The 27,919-nt window shown below is 38.4% G+C and overlaps 1 protein-coding gene across 1 annotated transcript in view; it reads right to left on the bottom strand.

Annotated features, from left to right (window-relative positions):
• LOC133978730 (EGF-like repeat and discoidin I-like domain-containing protein 3) overlaps positions 1–27,919 on the bottom strand; it is an 88,031-nt gene that overhangs the window by 34,975 nt on the left and 25,137 nt on the right. The window contains exons 4-5 of the mRNA XM_062417033.1: positions 16,062–16,175; positions 7,939–8,120 (exon numbers count right to left, since the gene is read on the bottom strand). Of these exons, the coding sequence (XP_062273017.1) occupies positions 7,939–8,120; positions 16,062–16,175 (296 nt within the window). The remainder of the gene's footprint in view (positions 1–7,938; positions 8,121–16,061; positions 16,176–27,919) is intronic.

Raw genomic sequence — 27,919 nt, 5'->3', positions numbered from 1 at the left:
TCAAAAACCAATGGAGTAATGTGTAATAATTCTGCTGGAGTGTGGATTTCCTCGCTAATTTCCATTTGTAGAGACAAGACTCAATTACACATATTTTTTCTACATACTTAAACCAATGTATCAAGTTAATTATACATAAGGACCCATCTTAGAGGCTCAGAGCTGCAATGACCCACTCTTTCTCATTCACAGCATTTCTTCGTTCTTCTCAGTTTTCTCCATAGAGACAGATACTTTTCTCACTAATTAGAAGCCCTGTCACTGAAAGGCCACTGCTGGGGTAATTGGGGTGATCCTTCACATTTTTAATGACCACTCAGAAACAAACCTCTGTCACTTCAACGCTAATGGTGATACATTTATTTGTTTGAGTGAGGCATCGTTTGCAAATATCCTCCATGTACAGACCTTTGTCCACACACTCATCATATATGTCAGATATAAAAATGACACTCCTGAGAAACAAGTCCACGTTTTTTTTGTACAAAGAGCTATTACCATGATTCTGTTTGTATTTTGGTGCAGCACTAGATCAAACATCACAAAACATCTAAAATGTTTCTATTGTTATAATAAAGTATCAGAAATGTGTATCCTTAGCAGAACTCCATGTTCTCAAAGTTTGGTTTTGCAAACCTTGTGCAAAAGAGATTGTGAATAAAAATTGCAGAAAATAAAGTTTAGAATGAACTCTTACCCTTTTCCCCATTTGACCCTTTCCTTTCTCCCGAAACACACAGGATCTCGTGTGTCTCAGTGCTCTAGGTAAAATGCATGAGCCTCTGAAGGAGAGAAAGAACTTCCACATCAATTTCTTTCTGTTCGCTATCTCTATTTGCAGCACAAAGAAATTATCAATTGTTTTGGTGGTGTGATTTAACCTGTTTTCTCTCTGAAAAACATTGACTACTGCAAGAAAATGTTCCGCATGTTGTTTTCGGCAACATCCTGGAACTGACTATGTCCTGTGGCTTTAATTTACCACTCATCACTGATTTGTTCTGACCTGGTTTCTACAGTAATCTTACTTTACGCCATGGTCCTACTTCCCACTGGTCTTTGCAACAACATAGGCCCAGTTATATTATGAGCAAAGACACTTGATATATGCGTTAACATGCGCATGGTCTCAACAATGTTACCACAATGTTTGCTATTTAGAGTTTTAATTTTAGAGCATGGTATCACAACAGTAATTCATGTCAGAAGTTAATTTGAATTATGAATCATTACTAAAACCAAAACAAGCATCAAGCATGAGCTTATTAATTTGCAATGAGAGCCCACTCCCTGGCTTCTGCTCATATTGTTGTGACCATTCATTATTACCCAGTACAATCATATCAACAAGCAAGACATGTGGCATCAATAAAATGAGCCCAAAGAGTACTTTGAGGACAAATAACACACACACACACACACACACACACACACACACACACACACACGCACACACACACACACACACACACACACACACACACACACACACACACACACACACACACACACACACACACACAAAGGTCAAGCACATAGAAAGTGAAGAGATACCACATGTTGATTACACTCTAATGATGATAATAATAATTCATAATAAATGTTATCTATATAGCACTTTTTTAAAGCAGTTACAAAGTGTTTTACAAAAAAAAAACATTTAAAACAAACTAAAAGCCATAAAAAAACTAAGTACATTATAGAAACACAAATACTGTAAATGAGCTAAAATGTCATAAAATATAATATCACCAAGGAGCAATTTTAAACGAGTGGGTTTTTAACAGTGATTTAAAAGACGAGACAGAGTTAGCAGCCCTGATCTTCTCAAGCAGGTCATATAAAAGTCTATAAACCCTGACTGCAAAGGTTCTATCCCATTTATATATCAATCTGGACCTTGGAACAACAAGAAGCGACGTATCCAATGATCTCAGGGAGAGGAAAGGTACACAGGGCAATAAGAGATCTGATAGATAGCTTGGGGCAATGCCTCTCAGGGCTATGTAAGTAATCAATAAAAACTTAAAATCTATTCTAAGAGCAACAGGTAACCAGTGAAGGGAAGCCAGGATCAGTCAAATGTGATAATGTTTCCTAGACCGAGTTAAGGTCCTGGCAGCAGAGACGGGTGAAGGATTTTTTGCAGATGTCAGAGAGCAGGGCGTTAACAATAGCCCAATCGACTGGTTATAAAAGCCTGAATGACAGTTTTCAGAATTTTGGAGGAAAAAACTGGTTTAATCCTTGAAATTATAAAAATAATGGATCTAAGGACTGTCTGCGTAAAAATGGAAGCTGATATGTCTGAATATAAGGGAGTGTGTGAATGTGTATTGTGTAAATGTAAAACAAAAAGATTGGACCTAGCACTGGTTTCCGGGGCACCCCACAGAGAAAACACTTTGTAGCTGACCTAGAATCAGTGATAGCAATATAGACACATCTGTCTTTTAGGTAGGACCTGAACCATGGCAGTGCCACTGGTATCAAATCAGTTTTCAAGATGGTCCATGATATCATGGTCACTGGTATCAAATAATGTGCTTCAAGAGAACAAGGAGCATCTGCTGCCAACAATAAGTCATTAATAACTTTGAGAAAAGTGGCTTCAGTGCTATGTTTTTTCTAACACCAGATTGGAGTTTCTCAAACATATTTTTGATATAAACTTTTGTGAAGCCTTAGCTAAAATCTTGAGATTAGAAATATGCCTAAAATTGTAAAAATCTGAAGGATCAAGAGACAGCTTTTTAAAAGTGGTTGAACAAGAGCAGTTTTAACAAATTCAGGAACAGAATCTTTCAACAAAGAGCAGTTTAAAATGTGCAGAGTAGACGGGGAAACTGTAATAAAAATGACCTTTAGAGTTTTTACATGAATAATATCTAGGACAAGTTGAGGGTTACATTTTCATTATCATATCAGTCAGTGAAGTTGGAAGAACTGTATTGAATGAGCAGAGAGAAACTGTGCAGGGCTTTTTAACCATAATTGGAGAAACAGCGGGCGAGATACTACTAATAACTGAGACCTTCTGGGTAAAGAAGGAAAGAAATGTGTTGCATGTCTCAGGGGTGGCATCTAGTATCTGGCCCGAGGGAGGATCAATGACACTGCTCACAGTGCTGAACAGTAATCTTGGGTTTGACTGATTGTTTTCAATAAGAGTAGCATAGTAGGCAGAGCTAGAATTTTTAACCTCTGCATTAAAATGAATAAGACAAAACCTAAGATGTTCCACATGAACTGTGAGTAGGGATGCACCGAATATTCGGCCACCGAAATTTTACTTTTATCACCGAAACAACATGGCCGAAACAGCTAACTAAAGAGATCAGCTCCTCTGATGCATCTGTAGCAGACGTTATTCCTTTAATTGCAGCACTAAAGTGTAATACACTCTTACAGTCTGCCAGCACACGTTTCACTGAGATCTATTTGGATCCTCTGCACTTCATCGCGACTGTACTTGATCCGCGTTATAAAGATCATTACTTGGATGTGGGATTAAAGCAGCGCGCACAAGAAATGATCCGGGCCGCGATGGATGCGGAGAACCCGCTTGGAGACGGAGAAGCGCACAGCACAGGTGTGTGTGTTTGTGTGACTATAAATGCAGCGCGTGTGAGAGTAAAGCGTGCTTATAGCTCTGTGTTGCTGCTTATTAGACCGATTCCCTCCACCAAGTGTAACACTAAGTGTTATTTTTAACTTAATTTGATATTGTGCATTGTTGTAATGTCATTGCTAAATAAATATTTTCATACTTTTGTAATTGATTTATTCTTTGAATTGCAATGCCTTGATTTTAGTGAGGTTGGTACACAGTCATAGCCATAAATGCAATGGTACTAATAATTGGCATAACAATTTCTTTCGGTTTTCGGTTTTCGGCCTTGGTTTCCTCATTTTCGGTTTTCGGTTTCGGCCAAGAATTTTCATTACGGTGCATCCCTAACTGTGAGTTTAGATTTCTACATACGTTCCACCTTGTGGCATTTTTGTTTCAGCTCCTGAATATTTTCAATCATCCAGGCCATCGAGAGGCAACTAGATTTTCTGGTCTTGAAAGGAGTGACTGTATCTATAGATGCACACTGAAATCAAAACAGGTGAAAGACTTGCAGTGGTATTGTAACAATTACACTGTCCTGTGTCCTTGAAACAAAGAGCCCTGTGGCACTGTTTTGTAACAAAAATGTATGTGAGCACATGCACACACTCACATTCTTATACACACATTTGAAATAACCTTGCCACTCTCTTTAAATTCTCATGCTATTACACACATGCAAACAGGAAGCACACCTTACAGCTTTGTGTGTTTTAATTCCTTCTGGCTGCATGCCTCTTCACTCTATATGGTACCTGGCAACAAGTCTGGATAATAGAGGTTCTTTTGAAAGAGTGGCCACCCAGCCAATATTTCTCCAAGAGCTCAGTGTGTAAAAATGATCCTGGCAGTGTCACAACCCCGCAGTAATAGCCAGTGAAATGCAAGCATGTTATCATTGTATTTGGCCAAAGGGATTGCTGTGCTCCTCAGTTGGTTGTGACACAAAAGCTTTAAGGATGTGAAACGGCATGAACAAAAATTTAAGATGTAAACACCACTGAGATATTGTGGCAGGACCAGAAATAGGCAGCCTGTGACTGATTTGTAACAGTTCTGCCTGGAAAGAGATGGCTACCACTGTACTGTTAAGGCTTTTCGTCCGCATGTATTTTTACCAGTACATGTGTTCACACAGGCTGCGTGACAGTTCATGTTTCACTCATTCTATACACATCTAACCAAGCTTATTTTTATGCTTCTGTTGCATGCAACTACAGTGATTGTGTGTTGGGCTTTGAGTTCTGCCAAATACAGCTGACCTACACTCAATACTGTGCCTCAACACATCCTGTGTAGACGCTGACACAGGACTGAAGCTGCTGCTGCTACTAACATGCTACACAGCTGGTGTAGACATTGTGTAAGAGACTGATGAATTACTCACAGTAGACATGGTTTTTACCGCTAAAGGTGCTGAATTAAGTTTAAACCTGAGAACCACTGACGCATTTTTTATCCAAGAATAGGTTTAGGTAAAAAATATGGTAGCACTCCAAAAATGCAGAAAACACATTTTGTTCTGTGGTGTATTTATCCAAAAGCTTTATTCAATTATCACAAATTGCAGTCATGCTGTGATTCTGAGATAAACTGTGATGGAGAAGCATTTGTCAGGGTCATACTGTATCTGAACTAAATAACAGACTCTAGAGTTGGTTATACTGGAATGAAAAGGGAAAATCTCTGAAGACAGACACTGAATTAGAACCCAGGCAGGTTTTATTTAAACAGCACCACTTTCTCATTCAAGGCGATGGGGAGATGTGTTCAAACCTTTGACTGGTACTGAATGTATCAGCACATGCAAGACAATGTGATGAAGTTCTGCATCTGAAAATTAACTATGTCATGAACTGTTTAACTCAAATTAAACTTTATATAGACACCTTCAGCCTTCACCAGTGATTTGGATTGTTTCATTCCTCAAACACAGCTGGCTGGAGCTATATGTTTGCTAATATTGGTCAGACCTGCAGTATATTTCCCTAGAGTGTTCAAATGCAATTTAATGTGTGAGCCTGTCGTGGCAAGGCTGTGAAAAAAAATTATATTCTCATGCAACATAGATGTGTGAACAGTAGCCAGCTCACACATGCACAACTCACAAGCACAAGAACTGACATGAACATAAACAAATACATATACATTAGATGCATGCTTGCAGCTCTGTAATGTATTATTCAAAGTATGTTGGATACATTTGCTGAGGTTTAGGGGGGAAACATGCTTAAACTGCCTGCAAGATGCATACTGCACCAAAGAAAATCTTACAAATAGCCAGATTGATAAGGTTGTCACCTCTGAGTACAGTATAACTTGCTTCACATGGCACACATGCAAACCGTCCCACCGCATCACTCCACACTACAAAAGCACACACCGCAGACTCTTTAGCATAATCCCATAACACTGACATGACTGTACACCTCTGTACTCACGTCCCAATTATCCAGGCCCTCTGTAGAAACACACAATGCCTAAAGCATCCCGCGCAACATCCCACATGGCATCATTAAAGTCAAACAAACCGACTGAATGTTTTATGTCCCGTTCTCCTCACCCACTGCATTTGCCAGGCTCCTTCTCTCACTCACTCGTGTTTTCTGTTTCTTTGACTGTCTCTCTCACTTTCGCTCGCCTTTTACAAATCCATTTTTTTCATTTTTTTGCCCTGTCTTACCATTCTCTTGTTGTTGGTTACAATTTCTGTTTCTCCATCATGCTGTCACGGTGTAGCATGTTTTTCTATTACATTTTGTTCACGGTTCAGTGTCTGTGCTTCATTTATCTGGTAACAGCCCACTTCAAAGGTTGTTGTCAGCATTTCTGTCAGAAGGGACTCAAGAGTAAGAAAATGTAAAGAAAAAAAAGGAAGAAAAAAAAGCTGAGAAACCATTGTTTATTATCATATTTGATTAATTAAATTGTTAATAATTCATTTGCATTACACTATCTGTATATTTGTTTTTCTATCTATTATATTCTAGAACTTGAGTCAAGAAAAAAATACACAGTATATATCATAGTTATACATCATCTGACAGTTGTTTAATATACGATTGGCATGATGTATGACTATTTGCTCAACGTAAATCCAGAAAATGATTTAGATATACAGTACCGGTTAAAAGTTTGGACACACTTTCTCATTCAAGGGAATAGGAAAGTGTGTTCGAACTTTTGACTGGCACCGAAGGCCTGGGGATCATAAATTGCAGGTGAGGGAGGTGCAGAAGACTCAACAGAATCACTTTAATCATTGCCTTGTGCAATGAGACCTCACTGCACATACAGTCCTTGGTTTAAAATGATGTAATTCTCAACATGTGGAATGACTATTCAGGATTGAAACAGTCTTAAATGAATACAATTAATGGGATCGCTGCAGGACAGGACTGGCAAACAGATGCTCAGGATGTGATGTGCAGAAATAATTCAAGATCACCAATCTATTCTATCAATCTGCCTATGGCTCGTTGACAATAAGCACGGACTAACGATACAGCATGAAGGTTAACTTTAACAAAGCTGTAGTAAAACAAGGGTTTTTTCTTCTGTAAGCATCTCATTTCTTTTCATTTTATGTAGATGACGGTTTTAGAAACAATCTGGGGTATTTATAAGGACAAAAAGAGGCGATGAATTGTTATGCAGAAGTCAATCTTTTTTACAGATGAGAGAAAAATTACTGTTAATGATAGAGTTGACTGCTGTGTAAGATTATATATCAGATCACTCCTGACAGCACAGTGATTTGTAGACCAGATTCCATTTGGGAACAAAGAGAAAAAATCAATGCACCACATTCACCATTGTAGATTTTGCTCTGGAACTCTAATGCCAAACTGAAATTATGACACAAAACACAGCTCTAACTGTCAGTGCAGTTACAATATAGGCATATTAACCTAAAATAAATAAAGCTGAAATAGTTGGCACCTGGCACAGTCGAGTAACTGTTAGCAAATCATTACCACCAAGTGAGAAGCAATAACTACTGGCTGAACATATTTATGCCCTTTAACATTGTTCCTCACGCTTGACTACACCTGCATCTGTTCAACCCCCAGCTTACACTTTTAATTGCTTTTTATTACCAGTAAGTGAGCCATCAGTTTTACAGTATCTGTAATTAACTCTAAAGTTGAAACTGTTGCATTTTCACAGTCAACTATTTATACTAATCATAAATTACAGCTCAGTTTTAGTCTACAGTAGAGAGCCTACTGTAACACAAATCAACACATGAAGGTCTATCTGTGATTAAGATTGTGCCAAGCCTGGCTTTGTGTGTCGCCTGTCCCGTGACTGCACTTTACCTGTATCCATGGCCATCTGTCATTTTCGGCAGCGGTCCAGGCATTGACCAGACCCTTCTTGTTGAGGCGTGCAAAGTACGGGTACCACTTCTGCAAGCCGAACAAAGCGCGGTGGGTGGAAGAGGCTGTTATCTGTTGGTTGGAGATTATACCACCCTCCATGCCCAATGGTCCAGAGCATTCTGGGTGAAGAGAGGAAGAAAGAGACAAATGAGCCTTCACATATTTCCAGCACTAAAAAATATGTGCAACTCAGTCGTTGGAATGCATATCATTTTTTTTTTTTTTAAATAGCACATTTTGTAATGTCAATGATTTTGTCCTCCAAATCTTGAAACATAGTCAATGTTTATCTCAGCCCCAGAGATAAAAACCTCAGTTTCTTCATCTTGTGCTGCATTAGATCAGACATGGTCAATAAAACTGCAACTTCTTGAATCTCTGCTGTTGTATCTTGTTACAACCCCCTATGAAGACCTTCTGTTATAGATCATTATAAACTTGTGCACCCTCACTCCTGTCTCTCTCACTATCAGTTTTGCTTCAAGTCTAATGTTTCCATTATGGTAAAATCCTTTTGAGTTACAACAGTCAGTGAGATGACTCTTGTCTGCCTTCATGCTGCCCACATCTAATGGATTAACAAGTTGGTCCTTCATCTCTTCCATCTGTAACAGAGCCCTCAGGCTTGACTTCCAAGGAGCTGAAGCCACTTCTAGACAGCACCATCCTTAAAGTCAACAAGCTTTGTAGCATCTTTAAATATCCTACAGGCTGCAACAATAAAGCAGAGAAGCATGACAGCAATATCTTTTCAGGTCAAAGTACTGTCATTTCTTCTTTAAGTAGCTTGCATCCCTCTCTTAATCCTAATTGCCATGTCCAGGCACATCAAAAGTGTTTCAATAGACAGACCTGTGGTGAAAAGGATTCTGGCAATGTTTAACCTGTAGAGGACTTATTATGTTGGAAAACAAGTGTGTCTGTATTTCCATGTTTAAAACAGACTCATTGAGAAATCATTTAATAATAAAAATAATAGAAAACGTGTGCAGACACAGATGGAAAGTGGGAATGTATAATACATAAAACAGCACATACCGCAATATACAATTTTATTGCTGTCTATACGTCTAAAAATATAAAATAGAACATTGGCACTTTTTTCCTGAGGTGATTTTTATAATTGCTCATTTATACACAAAACATCTGGTTTTCTATCAAAACCCCTCAAATTTTGTGAGATTCCATCAGCTCAGGACAGATTCAATTAGAATGTGATATGTATGCAAATTGTATAGTTTACTGCTACAATTATAAGATAACTCAGGCTGTGGAAAGCATTATAATTGAGGAAAACAAGCAAAATAGTTCAACTGGAGTTGAATTGTTGATCCAAACAGCTGTGGCATATTGCCATCACACATGAATCGGATGTGACTGCAGGTCTACAGAATCCTTCAGCCTGAGTAAATTGTATTGCAGAGTTGTGAAAACTTTCCCCAATGGATATGATTCAACCCTTAAGTTGTAATGTGTAACATATCCATTTAAAATTGCTTAATGGAAACAAAACAGCTGAAAAGTGACAACGCTGTTTTGAATAGTGCTCATCAGTCTGGAGGCACATACCTCCGCATAATTACATTTCTTCTAGCTCACATTGTCTCCTAAATGTAAACATCATCACAGATGTATTGAAGATTTGCTGCAATAGCTGTGACAGATGCTCACGTTTTAATTAGTCTTTAAGCCAAGCATATAGTTGACATAAATGGTAGGAATTATAACTGAGCATTTTTTTTTTTTTTTTTTTAAATATCTTTCCTAATTGAGCATGATTTGCAGTTATATAAATACTGCATAGCTCTGTAGCTACTGCCGTTTAGACTATAGTGTTCACTGAACACAAAAAAGCAGCTTGACAGTATTTCAGTAATTTATGGTCCGACTGAAAAAAGATAAACATCCATCACAAAATATGGTGAATAACAGCTCATACTCCCATGATTCTAAAGGATAACAGAGGATAGCATTATGAGGAGTTTACTGAATGTTAATGGCAAAACCTGAAAACACCTGAAAACAGTCTGACAATTAATCCTCTCTCAAAGTTGAAAGTCATGAGGTTGAACCTCAAGTGTGTAGCAAGATTGAATTTATATCACACTGTCTTTCTTACTCTGTAACAGCAATAGTTAGAGGAGTAGAGTGTGCATTTTTTACTTTAAATAAGTTGAATCTAATTTAGGATGTAAATGATATGGGGGGAATTTATTTGTTTATTTCAAATGACAGCAAGGATAAAATAATAAAAAGATAATATAATTTACAATGCCCATGTGATGTCTCTTTTTAGTTTAGTCACAGATGATTAAACAGCAATGTTTAAGAGTCTTAAAACCACAAGTGTTGGGGAAGCTGAGGAAACTTGGAAGCGTCCCAAAAGAACGAGGACATATTGAGCCAAAAGTTCAGCCAGAGGCGCTGCTTACTCATGCCAGTTGAACTATAAGTGTCCATGTAAACCAGCCTTCAGGGTAGGCCTGGAGCAATGGTCACCAGAAGGCTGTGATCTCATCTACACCATTTAAGCAAAACACCAAAGTATTTCATTGCCAGCACTGACACACAGGTAGAAAAAGACACATATACACACACACACACACACTGTACCAGCAGACAATATAACTGGCAGCGCTGAGAGCTGTGTGAAGACTTTCACGGCAGAAGGAAGCAAAGAGTCAGAGAAGAATGGAACAATGAAAACAACCCTAGCACGACTTATCCAGCTGCTAAAACAGCGGGGTTCTAGGCAACGGGGAGCCAGGGAGACAGTGAGTAATGTCTGAGGACAGTCCAGGGGGATCGAATAGAGGCTGGAAGAGAGCAAAGATTATCTGTGTGTATGTGTGTGTTCACTGAAAGAGATGTGTTTATGAATTCCACTATGGTAAATCACTCTCGCTTCACTAGTCCTTTCTTGTGAGTGACTCACTGCTTCCAGACTGAGGAGAGGATGGTGTAGGTGGATGTGGTATTCTACTGCTGCAGCTCACAGAGGCATCTGATTTTCTGATATTTGAGTGATGATCTTCGTTCGGTCCTCTTAACAAGTCTCACCGAGGATAAAACAGTTTTGAATTTTGAGACAGTTGAGACAGCAGTTTAAACCCAAGGCTTGGAAAGATGGCAACCTATTTTAGAGTCTAGACTAGGACTTTACAAAACCATTTTGTTACAAATATATGGGTCCAGTTCCATTTGCAGCGTTAAATTATAAGATAAATACTTGTTAGTTAATTGACTTGTTTCATATTCTGACTTTTTTTAAAAACGTGACACAAACTTCTTCATCCAAGGGTGTGCAGTATGTTTTAATGCCTCTATTTTTCTTTTTTAGGTCTGTGAGCAAGATGTCTCAAAGCTCAAATTCCCACAAAAAAAGACATACACATGGATGCCTCATTAATTTTGTCTTAAAATATTTTTTAACTATGAAACTAAATAAGCAATATTTATTTAAAAGTATGTTTGCAGGCTCAGCAATTAATTCCACTTAAAAATACAGTCTCTAGGTGCAACAGTAAGTTGAAGGAGTGCCACTGTGAAGCACGTTTCAACCTGACCATCATATTTCTTTTATATAAATTATCTGATGACTAGAATTTGTGTTGTGTGAGCAGGTGTGTCTGCACATGTTGATCTTAGGAGGGTTAATTCAGCTGAGATTGATGTTCACCTGGCCAAATGTAACAATGTAAAGAGTGCAAATCAGTAAATGAATAGTGAACAGCAGCACAACACTCTTGATTTCAGATGCAGGGACTGTGTGGATTTACAAAATGCTATTCTGGCACAAACACCAAAAGACATATAACCGATTTAACTTGGAAATGGAATCTATAACATTAAGGCTGTGGTGCAATGTTGTAACAACACAGTATCATATTTCCCTCTATATTGTACCTCTTGAGCAGCTCTCTTGTAAGATATTCTATGTGGATGTCATGGTAAGACACTGTTGCAACGCCGCAGTCCCTCTCACCTTGCGGCAATGATGGGCCACTCTTAACGAGCTGCCTGCCAGTCGTCCGTCAGAGCAGCAGAGGCAGCCAGCCCCCGGGCCTTGGCCTGCTGGCCCTTGAGCATATATCAGCCCTGAGACAGCACACATCACTAACACCACGACTACCATGATGTGACAGCTGAATCCATCTCCCACAAGCCCTACCTACAGCCTAAACAAATTAGAGCCCCACTGAAATTAATGCCAGAACACCAATACTAATGAGCATGCGTCGGATGAAGGGATGAGGAAAAGAATAATAAACACACTAGCCATACATCAGCCATACAATAGAGCTTCAACAGGTGACAACTGAGACTTGATGAAATGCACCTGTATGTATTACTGTATTTAAAACTGCACTCTGCAAGACAGCAATATATATTTTAATAAAAAACATAACTGTACTTTACTCATCTGCCTTATAAAATGTGGCATCTTTGTTTGTTGCATCTTTATTTTATTCAGAGTCACAGGGTTTTATTTGATGTAACAGGTTGAAGGTAAGTTAAAGGTAAACTTGGACTACTGAATTGATTTTTCTTCTGCTGATGCTCTACAATTAACTTAGCTTCAAGATACTTTTGGGAAATGAGGCACTTAACAGCCATTGTCTTTCCTCAATACTGGATCTTTAACCAACCATTTAACCTGCATTAGTGTCTGAACGTGTTAATGTCTCTGGACGATCAGAGCTATAGCAATCCAAAATGTGTTTACGTAGGAAGACTGAGGCTGCTTGTGGCAAATGTTATTTTAACTAAATTTTATTCCTTCATGAGTATTTTACAATAATATGATTCATGCCAGCAAGTGACGCATATGATTCTTCTTTTCACTGTAATTGTAATTATTTCAATAAAAACAGTAGGATCACTGAACAGATGGGAAATGGCAAAAAGCTCACTGCTGCTTTCACATAATATTCTAACATTGCTTTCTGGCACAGTGCGGCCAGAACATGTACAGCTGAATAATCTGCAGCATCCAACATGTGCGCAGGACTGGCCCACGCACAATGTGGGTTGAAGGAACAAGTCAGAGGAGATGATGAGTCCTTGCATAAAAGTGCATTCCACCTTTTCCTGTGTATGCTCTATTGACTGTTATTATTATGACAAGGCTGCAACATAGTCAACAACTTTAAGCATTCAAGATCAATACTTCTAGTAAATTGTCACTGGGAAGCCTGGTGACAGTAACCAAATAATATCCTGTCAGATTGAGCTATGGGTTTGGGAATTTTAACTGCTAATAATACTGTTTACATGAACCATGACATTTTTGTTACTTAAAGGGCACATATCACGCACATTTCTAGGTCTATATTTATATTTTAGTACTGTACTGGAATATCTTTGCATGATTTGAAACAGGCCGTTTTAGCTCAGCTCAGAGCAGGCTGTAGTCCTGACTTTGAACTTACATGGAACATTTTTACTCATGTCCACCTCAAGTTACACATGAATCAGTACTCAGGACTGAAAGAGTTGGATCGGTGCACCTCTAGTAGAGCCTACAGATACAGTGCCATTCAAAAGTATTAGGACAGTAGTTTGGCTCTACTCCAGCACAACAAAGCTTAAGGGGTGTCCAGGGTTGTTTATATTGTTATTGGGTAAACGGTGTAGGACTAATGGCCCTTTTTACCTTTAGGGAATGCGTATAAATAGGGATTTAAAAAATGTACAGCACAGTGTCAGCACTTTAACCTCATACTCATTGTTTCATTTCAAATCTAATGTGTTGGAGTACAGAGCCAATTCAAAACTAATACTTGTAAACTGCGCTGCAAAAATTATGAGCTGAATTAATGGTTGTGTAACATGCTGTACAAATATTGAATTTATATGGGAAAATGTATATTAACACCATTAAACAAATAATGGAGCTCAGCAGATGTTCAATCAGCAAGACTACTTCAATTCTAAATCTTTTTCTGCATGTTTTTTTTTCATGAGTCAGGCTGTACCTCTGGACTCCACACGATTCAAAAATGTCTTTCTGCCCTTTTTTATCTTTCCAGTTTACAAAAGCAACTATAGCCACTGCTTTTCGGTTCACAGTGTCATCCATTTAAGAGAGCTCTAACCTTTCCAAATTTTTCTCCTTCTAGACTTGTTCAGACTGCCAGACTGCAGTATACTTGTCTGTTTCTGAACGACTGCTACACCTAAAACAGAAAATCTGATGGATTAATTTGTGAGTAGTAGTGCAGGGGTGGCTCAGGGCTGAGTCCACTGATACATTAATCCTAATATGTTCCTAGACTGAGCAGACAAAATCCTTACAAAAGCATAATAAACACATGAAGCCCCTTTGAGCTCTCTGGCATTTTGAAAAAAAGAAAGCCACTTCTGATAAGACAGAAGCTCTCTCTCTCTCTCTCTCGCTATACAGCCACTGGGCAGTGAAAAAAGAGGGCTAGCAAGCACAAAGTGGCTGTGACTCCTCAGCAGTCAAATGTTTCCATATATATTATTCGTATGCTGTAGGCTTTATTGTGTTTGTCTAAATATGCAACATTTTAGCATGTTTTCTATTAAACTAGTATAAGGAGAAAATGTGATTAATTTTTTATGATGTTAATGAAATTTAAATAAATGAAACACAAATCACATATTCAGGTTGTAGCTACAGGATTTAAACATCAATTATTCAAAGTTGCAACAGATCTCAATGGATGGATTTCAGGATGGAATATGTCTTAAAATTCAGAAAACATGAATGTTGTGTGGGATGTGAGGTTCACTCATGGGTGGCTTTGGACTCCAGTCTTCTAAAAAATAAATTATATCCCCATATATTTACAAATACATAGGAATAATGTTAGTGAATGTGTGGACTTTCACTGGAATCAGTCTTGTTCACGGTATCACAGAAGATGAACTCATATATTCCGTATGTATTTTAAAATATAATAATATAATCAGAAGTGTGTGTGTGTGTGTGTGTGTGTGTGTGTGTCTCCTTATTTATCTTATACTGGTCCTTTATGCAGTCTCTCAGGTCAACCTCTGTCTGAAACAGACTGTTTCAGCCCTTGTCTCTTTAATATTAATCCTAGTGACTTGGGTAACTGCAGACCCCAGAGGTTTATTTTTTATCATACCTGATAGGTGCTTGATTCTATCATGGCAATTTGTCATTACTCTATCAATTTGTTCCTAATTATTTTATATAATTGTTTTCTGTTTCTGATAAATTAATGCTTTTTAAAAATACCAATGTATTTGTGTCCTGAGGGACCCCAATCAAATACACTCAATTCAATATATGCAGTTTTAATAAAAGCTATTATTTTATTAAAATTATTTTTTAAGTTATTTTTCAGATTAAATTAATTACGTAATTAGTAATGTTTTGAGAAGAAATACATATAACATTTTACTATAAAGGTTGTTTCTTACAGTAGTTTATTCTTGGGGTCCTCAAGGACCCCAGTCTGTAGTCCCTGCACGGTATATTAAATACATTGGTAGGATGAGGGTTCAGGTCCCCCTTCCCATGAGCAGCTCTGTTCTGATTGGTTAGCTGCATCCAGGCTGACTTCTGGTGGTTCAGGAGACTATGTCAACAAACAGAAGTAGGATTTCACTCCTTTTTCCCATTCTGTACTTGAAATATAAACGTCTCAACTACATCTGTACATGTGGCTTCTATACATATCCATCATCAACTAATGTAAATACTTGACTGCTCACCCTCACACCCAAATAATGAGTCCTTCAGTAACAACACGAAAACAGGCTGTAATGTACACTTTTCTGTGGGACAATAACTGAAATTATTGTCAGCAAATACCTTCAAGATTTAATAAAATGATTATAAACGTGTATAACTTCAGAGTTTTGTATATTATCCAATGACACATGGTTATATATTCTACATGGGAATTACCAACAAACTGCCCGTGATCAATTGGTTTGCTTGACTAATACTACCAGCTGTACAATTACCTGCAGCATCAGGTGTGCTTTAAAAAAAATCAATGGGTACATGTAGTCTTAAAAGAGTTAAAAGACAAACATAAAAAAGAAGTATGAGCACTTACTGTATTGACAGTTTCTCCCCATGTACTCCCCTGGGCATTCGCAGGAGTAGTTGGCAACCAGATCTGTGCAAATGCCTCCATTCTTGCAGGGGTCTCTTTCGCATTCGTTAATATCTGGGAAAGCCGAGAAACAAGAAAAGGTGCATTCATTTATTTGAAGCAGACATGTAGGCAATTAGAATCACCTCATTCTCATTAGAATGCATCGGAAGGCAGCATATATTGAATGTGTGTGCTACTTGATTTTGTCTGCCCACAGAAACTCTCACAAAGACACTGGTTTCTTCAAACTAATAAATCAAATACTTCCCCAGGAGACCATTAATGCCACCACACTGGCCAACGTTTTGAAATGTTAAGAACAATGAACAAAGTATATTTTCTTTGCAGTTTAAATAATTATCATACATTGTTTAGGTCTACTAGCCATTCTTAGTAAGTTCTGCAAAGCTGAGGAAAGTAATAATATACACATATGTGAATACTCCTGTTGAGTATAATAAGTACAAGCAAATATTTATATGTGTTTGTGTTATTGATGATTAGGAGTTAAACCTGCAATATTAAAGATACTTGCTGAGTCATCTACTAATGTCATGCTGCCCTTTTTAGGTGCTAAACCAGATTGTACACGTTTTGTTTTGTTTTTTTTACTTTCTACAGCAATAATCTAGTCAAATTAGTTGAGAAGAGAATACAGTATTTCCACATTCATTATTCATACATTTGTGAGGCCAATTTAATTGAATCGCTGATCTTTTAATTTGAAAATTTGGATATTTAAATATTTCATAACATATTTCCTTGTGTGTGAATAACACATTAAACTTCAAGCGCATCCTCTCTTCAATTATTTTTCAAGCTCAGAAGCTGAGGAGACTCTATTTTGTGCTACATTGGTTTCTAGATATGAGCAAATCTTAAACCTATGTTAATACTAGAACTGCCAGGGGTTACTGTATACCTAAAACTGCCAACAGGTCAAATGTACGATTTCTAATAGGAATATCTAAAGTCAGGAAATGAATTTGTTTAATCATCACCTGTGTTTTGGTCTGGTTGTGTTATAATTTAAGTATATTTAAGAACACTCGTCGCTTTGCATGGCTGTCAGTACATAACTGTCTAAAATAACACCAAAAATGGGTATTAGAAGGAAATATTTGCATTTTTGGGTCTTGAGATATTGGTGTAAAAAGACATTCATTACATAAGACACAAGATATTTAATGACCAAACTAGCCTAAATACCCTAAATAAACAATAATGATCTATAATAATAATAAAACCATTGCACTTATGAGTGATTCAGTTTTGCAATATTATTGAAATAATGAAGTCAAGCACACAATTTCCCCGAATCAACTATTAGTTTAGGCATTTCAATAATGTATGAATAAGAGAACATCACAGAGAACCTTGATGTGATTGCTAAAGCTTTTTAAAGATTGATATCAAAACGCAAATATGTACATTTCTCTTCTCTTAGTGTTCATGAAAACAGAGTAAGGCAAATGGAAAATTAGACTAAAAATGCTAAAAAAAATCAACAATAACATGGCAAAACGGGTTAGGGTTAGGGTTGCAGCTTTCCTGCACATCAGGCACTTAGTGAAGGTTTTATTTTGTTTCCATCGTGCCTTTACCGTGGAGGTTCATTCTCCTCTGCTCTTTTATAAATTAATTATGAACTGACATAGTTGACCTAGCTAACTTTGAATTTTTAAACATAACCCTTGGGGAGATTAATGCATTTTGTGTTTTTAATCAGGATTCATTGTCACTATTTTTTAACAACAGGGGGCGCTACACAAAATTATTTTAGGAAAAGACAAAGACTGGTGGACTTTGACAATTGGACGATTTGAAAAACCACCTTGGGTTAATTTTACCCTGTGGTGCTTCTAGTATTAAACTGACTGACATCAGACTTATTTTTTTAAAGCTATTAGCAATTGCAATTTGAACCACTAATGATAATCAGTATTAGGTTTGGTAAATATTGTTAATCCCCTCATTTCAATATTACAGAAACCCAACAATAAGAAACAAAAACCATTAAAGCCGCAAGCGGCGATGGCGGGCCCTCGCTCACCCATGCCACCGCGGGGCCTGAGGCATGGCGGGGCTGTGGCGTGAAGCAGAAAGTGAGAAAAAACCTGGAAGGAGGCCAAAAATGCAATGTTTCGTTCATCCAGTAGGGGGCAGTCACAGGTAGTTACACATATGGTCTGGTGTGGTCTGGTGTGTTCAGGGCGGCCACTCATCAGTCATGTGAAGTTTGGAGTGAATTGAACAAAGCATGAAGGAGTTATGAGAGGTTGATGGTTCATCCACCAGGGGGCAGTAGAGTGTAACAAAACACAAGCGGTTGCGTTCAGGGTGGGACAGTGATTACACATGTCAAGTTTTGTGGAAATCGCACAATGATGATGTAAAATATGGCACTTCCTGTTTCCACTAGGGGGCGACACGAGTGAGATCGCCTATGAGCGAATTGAGACGTTGAGGTCGGCACCCTGGACCTGTGTACCAATTTTCATTATGATACGAGTTCAATAAAGCCATCAAAAAGCCAAACGTATTTTCATGGCGAGGAATTGATGGTCGCCGCGTCGCCACACGGACGCCATTACTCGTAGCTTCACAGTCTTCATAATGTAGCTTCACCAACTGGTTCTGAATGAAGTTGATGGGGCAAAGTATGTAATTTTAATGAATCTTAGTTAACTTCCTGTTACCACCGGGGGGCGCTATGAGTTACGTGGGAAGTTAATATATCGGGACGTTCAGGGCGGAGCCATCATCATGTCCAGCAAGTTTGAAGCTGATTGGATGAAGTATGTGGGCATGAGAGCCACTCGTATGTACATGGCGAGCACGGCAAAGTTAGTTGAGCCCTGGCAGACACGCCCTTTGACCTACGGATGCGCAGAGCACAACTTAAGCTCAGCTAGGTCTGGAGATGTTGCGTACCTAATTTGAACTTGATCGGGCGAACGCTGTGGGAGGAGTTAATTTTAGGCGGGAAAAATCAAAACCAAAATGGCTGACTTCCTGTTGGGTTGAGGTCATGAGGTCAAGAGGCTTTTTTGCATATGTGGGTATAATACATATGTGTACCGAATTTTGTGAGCATAGGACAAAGTTAGCAAAATTCCCTAAGGGCATTTTTGGACTTTGTAGGGGGCGCTATTCCGCCATTCTGCGTCGACCATGTGCGACCACCCAAAAATATCGAATTTCGGATGAGGCCGGACGGCCGTGCAAAAGTATAAGCATATTCGCATTTGGGAAAGGGGCGAAATTGGGGCACAAAATGTCGGAAGAATAATAATAATAATAGTAATAATAATAATAATAATAATAATAATAAACATTACAATTTCAATAGGGCTTTCGCCAGGCGACTTGCAGTCGCCGTTTAGGCCCTAAATATGAGAAACTGTCACAGAATTTATCATCTACTGAACAACCATATTTTAAATACTCTCAAAAAGCTCCTCTCTGATTTATTCATCAAAGCAATTACAGAAGGTTAAAGACCCCCAACCCCAACCCATAACACCAATTTACAATCTGTTCCATATAAAGTATTTTTTTTCTTAAAGATTTTTTTCAGCATAGACGCCTTTATTTTAGCAGTAGACAGACAGGAAACATGGGAGAGAGAGGGGGCTGTGACATGCAGCAAAGGACCTCGGGCTGGGTTTCGAACCGGGGTCGGCTGCGTACATGGCATGCGCTCTAAACACTCGACCACCTGTACGCCCCCATATAAAGTACATTTAAAGCAAAGGAAATTATTGAGGTTGTTTAGAAGGGGAGGGAGGAAAGGGTATGAACTTTTGAACAATTTTGAACAGATTTCTAATGATTTCCAAATTTGCCTATGGCAGCGACACATATTTTAATCCTCCAAAACGTACCCTGAGTCGTCACTGACTCATAGGTACAGTTTGGCCCCATGAATATGTAACTATGCTTGAGATTTGGAAAGCTTAAGAAACTGAAACATGATTAAAGTAAAGTTACGGAGCTTCATCTCTCTGAGATTTTATCTATAATATATCTATTAGTCACTTGGGCAAATTTGCAATCTGTTTTGCTGTGGATGTTTTTTCCTCCAGAGAAATGCAGTCATGGTCTTCACACTTAATGGTCACTGAGGTGCTGTAACTAGAAGTGGTGCCACCTTTAATCTGAATCAGAGCAGATTACTTAAAAAAACAACAACAAATAAATAAATAAATAAATACATTAAGTAAAATAAAAGAAAGGGAGAGAGATGAGAAATTGTTTATGATTCACCTAAAAGTCCATCAGTTACCCAGAAGACAACTGTATTTGGTTCAGAAGACGTTTGATGAAATTGAGCCGTAACATCTTTACTATAAGACGATAAAGAGCCATGCATGGAGAACTTGAAACACACATCTATTTACATCAAATTTATCTGTTAGACGCAAGGAGATAAATTGCTTGTGTGTCAGCCTGGGTGCGTGTGTTTATCATGCATGTATATTGTATACAGCCTGTTTTTTCCATTAGGAGCACACAGGCCTGCTGTGGGTACATCCTGCTTCAGATGCAGTTGATGATAGATAATTCCTGCTGTTAGTGACTCCTCTGCTGTACAGCCTCTTTAGTGAAATACAGTCAATAAATACTATACATGAAGGAATGAAGGAATGTGAAAGAAGTCAACTTGTATATTTTAGCACTGGCAACAATGTTGGGAAGGACTGAAGAAAATAGTTTTATTAGACAGCATGTTGTCTCGTGGTTTACAGAACACAACAAAAGAGCTGATTTTCACAGCTGGCAATAAAAACACTAGACTTGAAAGACAAACTGCTTCAACATACATCTACGCTGGACACAAAGTAGGATGATCAAGCACAAACTGCAGGGACCACTCATCTTTGATTATTATTGTATGTATAAATTAGAACAGAGAGAAATTAAACATATTTGCCCACTTATTCAAGGATATGGCACATGGGGTTTGAGTGTGTTTATGTGAGGCTGTCTTTCAGTCTGTGTTTCCCAAGATATTTTTGAAGCACTTTATTACAAAGTCACCCCCTGTCACCCTAAAATTACATCATGGCTGGATCAAAATTGTCTAACATCCAATCGGGACCATGTAGTTGAGTTTACGTGCTGCATGGTGGAAGCTCCACCTTGATGAGCTGTCTGGAGAGACACAATGTATACCAAATATGGATAGGGGCTTTGAAAGGGACGGAAAAAGATTAAATGATCTAACCCAAAAAAAAATTACAGTTATTACATAACTTTGATACGTGAAGAGAAACTTAAACTGTTTTAATGTGGATAAAAAATGCTCCAAGGTCAGGTATTTGTCATAATCTAAATCATGGCTGATTGGTACACACAAGAGACAATCACACAAGTACTCAATGTCTATCATTAATGGGGTGGATTTGGCTATTTTGGTGTACTGCAACCTTGTAACTGCTTTATAATCAGATACAAAGCATAGAGTAATCAGTTGTTATTGTACTTCTTCATATCTTATTCCAGTAATATTTCAAATGTGATTCGGAATCAAACTTAACCCAGCCGTTTCCGCATATTTACCTGTGTTCTCTCTCATGCTCCAGCCTTGCCTGAAACTGCGCTTTAATGAGCTGGTACAGGACAATCTGATGTAATTACAAACCCAAAAACAACCAGCATGACTAATACAACAATCTTGCCTCCTACTGACAGCGCATTATCCGTACAGAGATGAACAAACAAGCACTTGTCAGAGGGAAACATCTTGATTATGGGAGGTTACTGAAATCAAGGGGGATTATGTGTTTAATTAATTCCAGTTTGAGGGGGCTTACGATCCTGTTAAGAACGATTAACCTGAAGAAATGTCAAATAGCGCCTGCCTTATAACAGTGGCCAGTCCTCATTAAACCATGCAGCAGTTTTTAAATCCTCAAGAAGCAGTAATTGTTAGCAAGTATGACAACAATTAAAAAACAACAACAAACAATATATTTATTAATCAGTTAATAAAGTGTACAGCACACCCATATCAAACATCATTCATGCATTTCACAACAGTGTAATTTGTACAGGGAGTATTTGGACTTTACTAATAGCCTTGGTGGAGCACTCAAATGGAGATGGGATTTTATAGCCACTTGTAAACACTGAGAAATAATGGATTTGATGCATTAACTGAAACGTAAGTCCATCTGTTTTTGTAAATGCTGCAGCCTTAATGTGAATATCTTAACATAAATGACACCAATATTGCTTTAGATTTTGACTGGGCAGCTCTTGAGTGTAATATGTTGAAAGTGAGCTGTACACTCTCTAAAATACATATTAGGGCATTTAGGGCATGTAGCTGAAAAAAAAAACAAAAAACCTCATTCTGCGGACCACACAATCTGTCCATTATTTCGCCACTGCAATCACGCTACTTATATAAGTGATGCTGTTGTAATACTTAAAGTTCAGATCCTGCATTGTTGCCACCATTGGGTTCAAATACAAAGGTGAGCCAAATGGGCAAGCCACTCAAATAGCCTGGAGCACAACACACTACAGACAGGGGAAAACACAGCTAGCCCATCTTACGATTTGCTTCTTTTTTGAGAGGCCATCAGCCCCTGGGAGATCAGCGCCAGGAAAGTGAGACTTAAAAGCTGTGTATTGCCGTTAAATCAGGTGGGAGAAAAGGGATTACCTCAGGGAATGCAGTTAATCTACCCAGTAAAAAAACTAGAGGAGAGAGGAGGAGCGTGCAGAGGATGAGGGAGAGAGAGAGTGAGATAAATAATTTCTACAGATTGAGAGTGAAGGAGAGGGAAGAGCTTAGCCCAATGGTCAGGTAAATAAACTGTTTACACGACTTCTTCAACACAGCCACACTAACAGGCTCGTATCCAAAGATTTCCCCTCACTAACAGTAGTCTGGGTCTACTATTCTGCATTTAAACATATCATTAAATCATTAAACATGATAAAAGAACATTTTGCCACTGATGCCTTCAGTAAACTTTAACAGAGATGGGGCTATCTTGGTGTTAATGGTTTAACAAGACAATTTGAGTACAGATTTCTACGGTGGATGGACACAGTAAAACCACTAGCCGTACAAGTTAATGCAGTTCAACACACTGGCTCTCCAATAACAGAACTTTAGGGAAGCTTATAATGTTCCGCTCAGTTGTTGAGAGCGTGCCAAAACAATGCTGTTTCTCCCAAGGCTGTATTTTGTGGTTCAACTTTTCTGCTAAATAAATTAACCAGTTTAATTATTAACATATTAATAACTGAGCTTCGGAGGTACTTGTACTGTAGGATGATTTTGTTACCACTGGACAGAAACAGACGAGCTGTTTACATTCTTTATGCTACGCTAAGCTAACAGACTGATTGCTTTAGCCTTAACAGACATGAGAGTGGTGTTGTGTCTGTTAAACATATTCCTAATGAAATACTATGGACTAATTATTGTGTCATCATCATCATTGTTTTCCCCTGTACAAAGTATCCTTATTGTAAGACTCTCCTCCCTAAAATACATTTTGGAGTCTCTGTCCAACGCTCACAAACCTCTCATCGGTTTAGTGGAACGTCTCGCTCCCTGGCTTTGCTCCTCTATTGCTCTCTGAAAAGTGTCTCAGTCGGACAATGATGAGAGCAATGAATAGTGCTACGTGTCAGGAGCTAACACTGGCTGTGTGTGTGCTAAATTGGCTATGGTGTGTCCTGGGAGCAGGAACAGCCCTGCAGTGGGAGGTCACCTGTGCTCTCTCCACTGGGCTGCACTGACCTCTACAGCGCCTGCACCTGCTACAGCCACAAGAACACACAGCCTGAGAAAGTCAGCTTCCCATTTCACTGCAGAACTATTGCGTCTTAGACAAAGATGTGTCATTGATTGTGAGAGAACTGAAAGCAGATAATCTTTACTGTTAGAAAACATGTTGAAGGACAGTTGATTTTTTAAATTATATTAACAAGATGAAAACAACGTTGTTGGAGACTCATTAAATGCCTATTTAGCCTCTAAGCATCTACCTAGTGTTTGACTGACAACTGCTCCAGCAGGGGCAATGAGAGAGACAGTCACCTGACTTTTGATAACTGCAGCTTTTAAACCAAGGACATTTACAATTTTAGCCATGATAGTAGAGAAAGGGGACAATACTGTACAATTTAGCATCTAAAATGGCAGATGTTTACATTTTTTAATAAGTTTCACACTGTTTAAACTGCAACAGCATTTATATAGCCTGCAAAATGGCATTTGCTGTGCACGTGTTCCCAGTGGATGTTTGTTCGTTTGCTTGTTAAAAGACATATGGTGCAAGACCACACCACAGTTATAGAGATGACATTGCAGCTGGAAAGCTCATGTTTGCTGTGGTCCATGGCTCATGGCTCTTTTTTGTCTGTGACAGGCCTCTATTTGGTTGCCTGTCAATGACACCATCATACCAATTACTTGAATGTGATGAATATTGCTTTAGGCAGATAAACATATTAAAAAAAAGAATACATGACAAGCTTTTGAATTGGATACAGGCTTTAAAGTGACTATTTTCCTCAGAGGAAGACACCTAATCTAAAGGTGATTTACTGCGCTATTCACAAGAATATAAAGATGAAAGCATTTTGCATTCAGTTGGAGTTATATATACAGTAAATATATATTCAGTATCATCAGAAAGCCTCTACTGGTCCAAACAACAACATAAATCACACAAATTATTGAAATTAATGCTTGCTAATAGCTTGTAATCCTCTAACACACACAAAGCCTGCAAACTTAATTACCAGAATGAAAGGTGATGTCCCAGCAGTATTGCCCCTACATGTTACCCACTTCCTTCATTAAATTACAGTCAGATGTTGGGTAAAACTGCGTAAAGCATTCATATTTCCTCTGCCAATACAGCATAAGCCACACAAGTAGATGCTAGTCAAGGCTTCTTTTTCATGAGAAGATGTCTCATCCTGTTTCATCTTCACATCTGGACTCAGTTTAACCCAAAGGAACAGTTTCCCTGTGGAAAGCTTATCTGTTTTTCTGTCACAAAGCCAGCCGACCCAGGAAGCAAGTTGATCCTCTTGACCTCTCTATCTAAGTTTAAAAAAAACAACAAAAAAGCAGTTTGACCTCTCTGCTCAGTGATCGACAGCAATGAAGCAGGCAAATGGTTGTTTATGCCTGCCACACAATTAACCTCTGACCTTGGAAACTCGTACTTGCTTGGAAGTAATCATCCTTTTTTTTTTTTTTTTTTAAAGCAGTTACGGTTTCCCCTAGGAGCGGCTGTGGCCGCTGATGCCCTGTGATTCATGGTGGTCCTGCAGATGTTGGATTTGATACTGAAAAAAAAGATAGCAATCATTGGGATCATAGAATGAATTCATCAGGGATAAAAATGAAAAACACACAGCCGATGATTAACATTACTTGGAGGCAAGGCTGAGTAGGAAGAATGTAAATCATTAATGTATAAGTTCTGCAACAGCACTTTATTCAAGACGTTATGAGAAAATAAAACTTATGGGAATTTCAGTTTTTGAAGATTATTATTTATATGGGATCCACCTATAGGACATAATATACAACAATAGCTCTATTGTAGGCTCATACATACTATATAAACAGTACATGTCATCTTCCCATGACCACCCAGATATATCTAAGGGAGCAGAGCATTACATGAGATAGAATTTTTTCCATGCTCAAAAATAGTATAGAAATGACACAGTACATATTGCTCTGCTGCAAATTCCATGTTATATGCATGTGAATGTATGAGTATCACCCAGGGTACAGTACAGTATAAACATATGTTTTACATACAACAAATGATCGAGTTGCAGTTATGAAAACAACAGTATATTTCATGCTGTCCTGCTTTCCATTCCCTCTATGATTAGTGTGCTCATTTATCATTTGATGCAATATACTATTGATATAATATAATATAAAATATATTACCCCCCCCCCCCCCCCCACATTACTCTTTTTTGGCAGTTCTGATGTAACACGGCACCCACTCGAAAGAGGCGGAGATAAAAGAGCCATCTGTTCACGTCTCAGCGGGAGAGACAGGACACCTCAGTTGGTTGTATGTTCAGAGCGAGGGATTTATTATTACCAGTAAAAGTCAGATACACACACTGTTTGTCCACCTTCATTTCATCACGTTATCTTATCTCATCTGTCTGTGTGTCATTTTTTCACGATTTAATGCTCACACAAGATTTAACTTGTAGTGTAGATGCAATACAGATTTATACACACAAACTGTACATATTATATTTACTGTAACCTGTTCCATGTTGAATTAATTATTGTTTGCCTATATTAATTCAAGTCTAGGTAGCTCTACAGTACTTCCAAGAAGTGCTGACGTCCTCAAAGCTGCATCTTTGTGTACGGGTGATCAGCCTTGGATGTTGTGTTTGACAGGTCCCGGTGCATTTAAATGTGTCTTGTCCGTGCTACACAAGGCCAAGACAAGCCCTGTCTCCCACAGTTAAGTCAGTGATAGAAGATGGAACAAGGAAGTGCCTGTCTCTACTGTCAATCTATCCTGTCAATCTATCCTCGCCTTACCCATGCCACTGAAGTCACCACATACACTGACAATCACCACATAAGACAGGAGTCCTTTCCAGGGTCTGATGAAGTCACAAAACCAATTGAAAGAGGCATTTAACATCACCTGGTTTATCCTTGAAATGTGTTTTCACAGTGTTATGTGTCATACGCTTCTAGGCTTAGCATGAGTATTGATTTTATTGATCTCTCTGTACAGAAATCCTAAAACCGTCTTCCATATGCAGTTTAGTTTCTCCACAGTACTTGCTGTATGTTTCTGGGGATATGATGATGCATGAAGCTGTGAATGCAGGATTAAGAATAGCGTATTCCAAGGACATACTTTTTGAAGTCGGATTAGCCCACCGAGAAGTTATTCACAGCAGCACTCCAGCAGCCCTTGAAAAGGTATCTTAGGATGCATTGCAGAGAGGTTTGAGTATCTGAGAAGCAAAACACTCATCATTTCGAAGACATGCAGAATAGGGGGCTGTGCCGAAGTCGGATGTGCGGAATGTGAAGAGCCCTCGGCTCGGAGGCAGAATGACTCACGGAGGAAAGCCTTAAGTGTCATTTTAAGCTTACAGATGGAGCCTCCACAGCAGGTGTGTGAGTGGAATACTGATCTATCCCAGAACAACGGAGTATGATCCACAAGCTCTTTAACATGACCAAGGTACACTTTCTAGACTGTTAATGAGATTCATAGCTGGTATAAGATGAAGATGATAGAAAGTGGAGGGAGGTGATGAGGGAAGAGCATGTAAGGGTTTAATTTGGGGGTGGGGATACATATGATCTTAATTATTTGAATATACAGGTATCACATTTAACACATGCAATAACTGATAACTTTGGCTGCATTTTTGGATAAATGTCAACAGGGTTATACAAACATTTAAGCATGATAACCAACTACTGATACTTAGATATGTATTGAATCTAATTCTTGAGAAAGCAGGTGACACCACTGGCCCGCAAACAGTTTCATTAAACATCAGTTATCAATCCTCCTGTTGTTTTAAAAAGTGGTCTTCACAATCAAATAAAAGGCTGCAAAAATATAGTTGCGTTAAAGGTGAGAAAACTCTCAGACAGATCTGAAGAAAAAGTTACATCCGTTTAAGGAAAACTGTTTTGATAAGGGTCAGATACTGAATGACTTATGCAGAGTTTAATATCGATGGTGCTGCCATATTAAGATGCTGCGGTGGTTTCAGTCGAGAAATGTAATACTGATTTTATTAATTCATTTCCT

Source organism: Scomber scombrus, chromosome 4 (assembly GCF_963691925.1).
Source record: "Scomber scombrus chromosome 4, fScoSco1.1, whole genome shotgun sequence".
In the NCBI taxonomy this organism is placed as follows: Eukaryota; Metazoa; Chordata; class Actinopteri; order Scombriformes; family Scombridae; genus Scomber; species Scomber scombrus.
The sequence above is the reverse complement of the archived record's forward strand: the minus strand, read 5'-3'. Positions and strand labels throughout refer to the sequence as shown.